This window comes from Bombina bombina, chromosome 4 (assembly GCF_027579735.1).
Source record: "Bombina bombina isolate aBomBom1 chromosome 4, aBomBom1.pri, whole genome shotgun sequence".
NCBI lineage: Eukaryota > Metazoa > Chordata > Amphibia > Anura > Bombinatoridae > Bombina > Bombina bombina.
This window is the reverse complement of record NC_069502.1, coordinates 966,529,094-966,534,940: the sequence shown is the minus strand read 5'-3', so window position 1 is coordinate 966,534,940 and position 5,847 is coordinate 966,529,094. Positions and strand designations below refer to the sequence as shown.

The 5,847-nt window shown below is 36.3% G+C and overlaps 1 protein-coding gene across 1 annotated transcript in view; it reads left to right on the top strand.

Annotated features, from left to right (window-relative positions):
• Positions 1–4,257, top strand: part of DZANK1 (double zinc ribbon and ankyrin repeat domains 1) — a 230,236-nt gene extending 225,979 nt beyond the window's left edge. The window contains exon 16 of the mRNA XM_053711996.1: positions 3,970–4,257. Within this exon, the coding sequence (XP_053567971.1) occupies positions 3,970–4,135 (166 nt within the window). The 3' untranslated portion in view covers positions 4,136–4,257. The remainder of the gene's footprint in view (positions 1–3,969) is intronic.
• Positions 4,258–5,847: the final 1,590 nt, after the last annotated feature.

The following is a 5,847-nucleotide window of genomic DNA, read 5'->3' as shown; positions in this document are numbered from 1 at the left end:
CGCTAGAAAAATCTATCATAAGATATGGCGTAAATATCTTTATTGGTGTGAATCCAAGGGTTACTCATGGAGTAAAGTTAGGATTCCTAGGATTTTGTCTTTTCTCCAAGAAGGATTGGAGAAATGGTTATCAGCAAGTTCCTTAAAGGGACAAATTTCAGCTTTGTCAATTCTGTTTCACAAACGTTTGGCAAATGTATCAGATGTTCAGTCTTTTTGTCAGGCTCTATCTAGAATTAAGCCTGTATTTAGACCTATTACTCCTCCCTGGAGTTTGAATTTAGTTCTTCGAGTTCTGCAAGGGGTTCCGTTTGAACCTATGCATTCCATAGATATTAAACTATTATCTTGGAAAGTTTTGTTTTTGGTTGCTATTTCTTCTGCTCGAAGAGTTTCTGAGCTTTCAGCATTACAGTGTGATTCGCCTTATCTCATATTTCATTCTGATAAGGTAGTTTTACGTACCAAACCTGGGTTCCTTCCTAAGGTTGTTTCGAATAAGAATATTAATCAGGAAATTGTTGTTCCTTCCTTGTGTCCTAATCCTTCTTCGAAGAAGGAGCGTCTGTTACATGGATGTGGTCCGTGCCTTAAAGTTTTACTTACAGGCAACTAAGGATTTCCGTCAATCATCTTCATTATTCATGGTTTATTCTGGAAAGCGTAGGGGTCAGAAAGCTACGGCGACCTCTCTTTCTTTTTGGCTGAGAAGTATCATCCGCCTGGCATATGAAACTGCTGGACAGCAGCCTCCTGAAAGAATTACGGCTCATTCTACTAGGGCTGTGGCTTCCACATAGGCTTTTAAAAACGATGCATCTGTTAAACATATTAGTAAGGCTGTGACTTGGTCGTCCCTTCACACTTTTTCCAAATTTTTCAAATTTGATACTTTTGCTTCTTCTGAGGCTATCTTTGGGAGAAAGGTTCTTCGAGCAGTGGTGTCTTCCGTTTAGGTTCCTGTCTTGTCCCTCCCTTTCATCCGTGTCCTATTGCTTTGGTATTGCTTTCCCACAAGTAAGGATGAAATCCGTGGACTCGTCATATCTTTGTAAAAGAAAACTAAATTTATGCTTACCTGATAAATTACTTTCTTTTACGATATGACGAGTCCACGGCCCACCCTGTTCTTTTTAAGACAGTTTTTCTTTATATTTTTTTGTAAACTTCAGTCACCTCTGCACCTTTTTAGCCTTTCCTTTTCTCTTCCTATACCTTCGGCCGAATGACTGAGGATGGAGGGGAAGGGAGGGGCTATATATACAGCTCTGCTGTGGTGCTCTTTGCCACTTCCTGTTAGCAGGAGGTTAATATCCACAAGTAAGGATGAAATCTGTGGACTCGTGATATCCTAAAAGAAAGTAATTTATCAGGTAAGCATAAATTTAGTTTTTCAACTCTTTTTGGAATGGTCAATAGTTATTTTTTTCTTCCAATTACTTTTGAGGTACTACTAGAACTGTTTTTACCATCCAGCTGGTCCTTTTGCAAGAGGATAGTGATAACCACAGCAGTGGTTTTTATATTTTTCCTCATTAAATAAGATTTGGTTCAGGTGATCACCTAATCAGTACCTCATTAAGAAGAATGAGGTGTCCCTGTGTTGGAATTCAACAGACACTAGAATGGCAGCCATACATGTAGAGATGCTGATTTTAGAAAACAATGGAGTGGTCTCTTAATTTTTTCCAGAGGTGTATATGAAAGTGCCTCCATGCTTCCCTCTCCTAGTCCATACCATGGATACATCTGCAGCGTTGTTCCCCAGGGATGAATTGTATATAGCACTGTAAGCAGGGACATAGCTAAACCTCACTGAGCCCCAGGGCAAAGGCTGCAACAGGGTACACCCTTTTTTCAACAATACCCTTTCTGGCTGTTTGAAATCAGCAGAAGCTGAGCCAGAGCAAGAAGAGCTGCTTCTCTGTGATTTTGAGTTCTCCTTCCCCCTTGGTTAATCTGCACCAACATATTTGCACTTACGTAGCCTTCCTCTATAAATATTATCCAACAGGTATTTTACCGACATGGCTGGTATTTTTAAGGTTCAAGTCAATGTGGATAATAAAGAATAAATATAGAAATAAAGAATAACTATAGTAATGAAGGTCCTGTTATGCTGAAACTTCTACAAGTTTTGAGATCTAATTTAAAACAAAATTTAAAATCATTCCTAGCAGCTTTAGCTTCTCAGTTATGCTGTTTAATTATTGTATGCTAATTAGCATGGCCGGTATTTTTTCCCAAGAAAAAGTGTCAGCTCTAGGTAGCAGGTTTCTCTGCACGCCCACACTATAACGGGCATCTTGGAAACGTGTCACCATATTTGTAATGGCAAATCCATACACTTTCCTTACACTCAGAGTCCTTTTTTTTTAGGTGAGCAGTTAGATGGGCCAGGCATGATGCAGGTTGAGGCTGAGCCTTACCAGGCACATCTGTAGCGAAACCACTATTGACTGCAGAGCCATATGGCCCCCTAGAGGTGTGGGCCCAGTCTCAATTGAGTCCTCCGAAACCCCTGTAGTTAGGCACCTGACTTGCCCACACAAACATGGTAGCATAAGAAATGGATTGGAGGACATACATGACCACATTTAACTAGTCATTTTTCATGTTTGCATCATACTTTATAGTTTTCCTTTTCATACATTCAACAAGCTATCCTGCCGCTAGATCTTAAAAATATACAGCCAGGAGGTCACATAATATCTGACATTCAAATCAAGAGCATTTGCAGTGAAATGTTTGCTCAGTACTGTAAACAACATGTCTTGTAGTAGAGAGAAAAAAACATGAATACCCACTACCAGTTTTATTACATCAATATATATTTTAAGAAAGCTATTTGTAATATGTGTTTTTATTGCTTGTAGGTTTATAGTATAGCTTAGGTTAATGTGTTCGCTCTAAAAGTATTTTTGTTATGCAGAATGTCATACAATATGCAAAATAGTGTAATCCTAGCAGACCTATAACCCATAAAGGATGAGAAAAACCCGCTAAATCGCCTTCTGCTATCGTAAGAACAAATCTATACGCTTCTAAGTAACTCAAGGTTACAACTCAGCAAAACATATTTTCATACCTTTTGTGTGTTTCGTGCATTGTAGGTGAGTCATTGAGCTGTGTCTTTATGCCACCAATAGACATTTGCAGTGAAGTTTAAAAAGTTACTTGGAATACAACGAAGACACTGTTTGACAAGAAACCAGTGTGTAGCAAACAAGGAACAAATTGGTTTAAGGAGGGGGTAGTTACTTTTGCATTCTGTATAATGACATTTTTATACCTATTTTATTTTGCACAGGATCACTGTTATGCTCATACTTTAAGGTTTATTACCTTACAGCTTAATTTCAAAGGCTTAAAAAATGGGCTCCACTGCATTTTGCAAATCAGTACTTATGACATAAATGTTCAAAGCAGAGCAACAGATTGGCTTGATTTAATTTCAGTTTATTAAATGTAAGAAAAAATATATATATAATTAGTTCTTCATTGAGCGCATCAATTAAAATTCATGTAAACATATTCAATTATTTTAGCCTAATACAAGTAAAGTAAATAAAATAATGTACAGGTCTATAATCTTATCATGGGTAACACATTTTTCTAATTCCAGAAATAAAGTAATCTTAGTAACTGAAATAGATTCATCTTAAATAAGATCAAGTAAATCCACTTATATTTGACATTTACTTCTATAGTAATGTGATCTATTCATTCTGTAAAATGCCTTTTATTGTTTGTTTGCAGAAGAAGGTAAATTTGCATAGTAGTAACATTCAGTTTGTGTATGGTAGTGGTCTATGTTGGCTCTTTACAACTTGTATATGTATGCACTTTTAAGGAGACATTTCACGGATCAAAGTAATTGCTTGACATGGTCAGAATAAAATATAGAAATAATCCTGAAACAAAACATATTTGTTGTTAATAATCAGCTTTATTTGCCTTCTTGTTTAGGTGCAATGCAAGCACAAAAAAGAAGAATGATAAAGGAATGACTGCATATGACCTGGCTCTGAAGAACAAAAATGAGGAAGTTATTTCACTTTTTGCCAGTAAATTTGGACAAGGAATGTTAGACAAGCTTACTAAACCAAAAAACATTAGTTTAGATGTGTTCTGAACATAACATGCTATATTATCTCGTGTGGTTCCCTAAGCAAACAAATTATTCAAAGTTAATTACTCCTAAAAATGTAAATTTAAAATTATGTTGAATCTAAGGAATAAAACATTTGCAATATATATTTTCCAATTTAGCACATAAATGTTTTGCCTATTAGTTTATTTCAGCGTAACCCCCTGACAGCCGATGTACATTTTCACTCTAAGGGGTTAAACAGTGCAGATCTCGCTGACAGCGATGAGACCACCCTATTTCTGAAAAGCCTCGTGGAGTGATTCATTTAGTAATAGCGTGTCTCTCTATTACAAGACTTGAAACCCCTTAAAGGGATATGTATCCCAAATTTCTTCTTTCTTGAATCAGATAGAGCATGCAATTTTAAATAGCTTTCCAATTTAATTCTATTATCTAATTTGTTTTGTTCTTTTTGTCTCCTTTGTTAAGAAGTATACCTAGGTAGGCTCAAAAGCTGCTTATTGGTGGCTCCACAAATATGTCTTGTGTCTTTCAAAGCACGATAAAAAGAGAATGAAGCAAATTAGATAATAGAAGTAAATTGGAATGTTGTTTAAAATTGTATGTTCTATCTGAATAATGAAAGAAAAATTGTGGGTTTCATGTCCCTTTAAAAAAACATGTGATGTATAGGGTATGTCCATGTCATTCAGGGCTTAAAGGGACAAGGAGGTGATCAATTAACTTTACTACATTGCTGCTGCTATGCACAAAAAATGCAGTTTTATCACAAATTAAAAAAGTTTGCGTGCATACTAAATTCCTTAAAGGGACAGTAAACACCTTCTTAAGATTTTTATATAAAATATGTAATCATGCATAATGAAACAAGTTTTCTCTGTGAAAAAAATCACAAAAAGACAAAGGCGCCTCCTAGTGTAATACAGTTGGTGAAAGAGATTTGATAGGTAATCAAAAAGGTACTCACAAGTGGAGCAGCACCCAATTGTGCTAAATCAAACAGACTGGGATCTCACAGTGTCCCAGCTCACTGACACTGCAAGGAAACTGGTTTCTCCAATGTCTTGCCGGACTGACAGAGCTCAGACTCTCACAAAGAGGTTTACATAAAACCAAATTTTATTAATAAAATAAAAATCTCAGTGTCTCATGACACTAGATATTAAAAGAACAAGCAACGCGTTTCTCAGACTGCTGTCTGTTTCATCAGGCTTCTATTGATACAATGAGAGTACTGGCTTAAATAAAAACATATGACCAATCCCAGTTCATTAACACCTGACACACCCAACCAGGTGTACTAAGACCTAATTGGTCTCAATATAACCACTGACATAATAAACAAAATTGAATAACAATCTCTAAACATCTAAAAACATTTTAAAAAATTAATCATGAGAATGAGTATATATACACTGACAATGACCTGGTTGGGTGTGTCAGGTGTTAATGAACTGGGATTGGTCATATGTTTTTATTTAAGCCAGTACTCTCATTGTATCAATAGAAGCCTGATGAAACAGACAGCAGTCTGAGAAACGCGTTGCTTGTTCTTTTAATATCTAGTGTCATGAGACACTGAGATTTTTATTTTATTAATAAAATTTGGTTTTATGTAAACCTCTTTGTGAGAGTCTGAGCTCTGTCAGTCCGGCAAGACATTGGAGAAACCAGTTTCCTTGCAGTGTCAGTGAGCTGGGACACTGTGAGATCCCAGTCTGTTTGATTTAGCA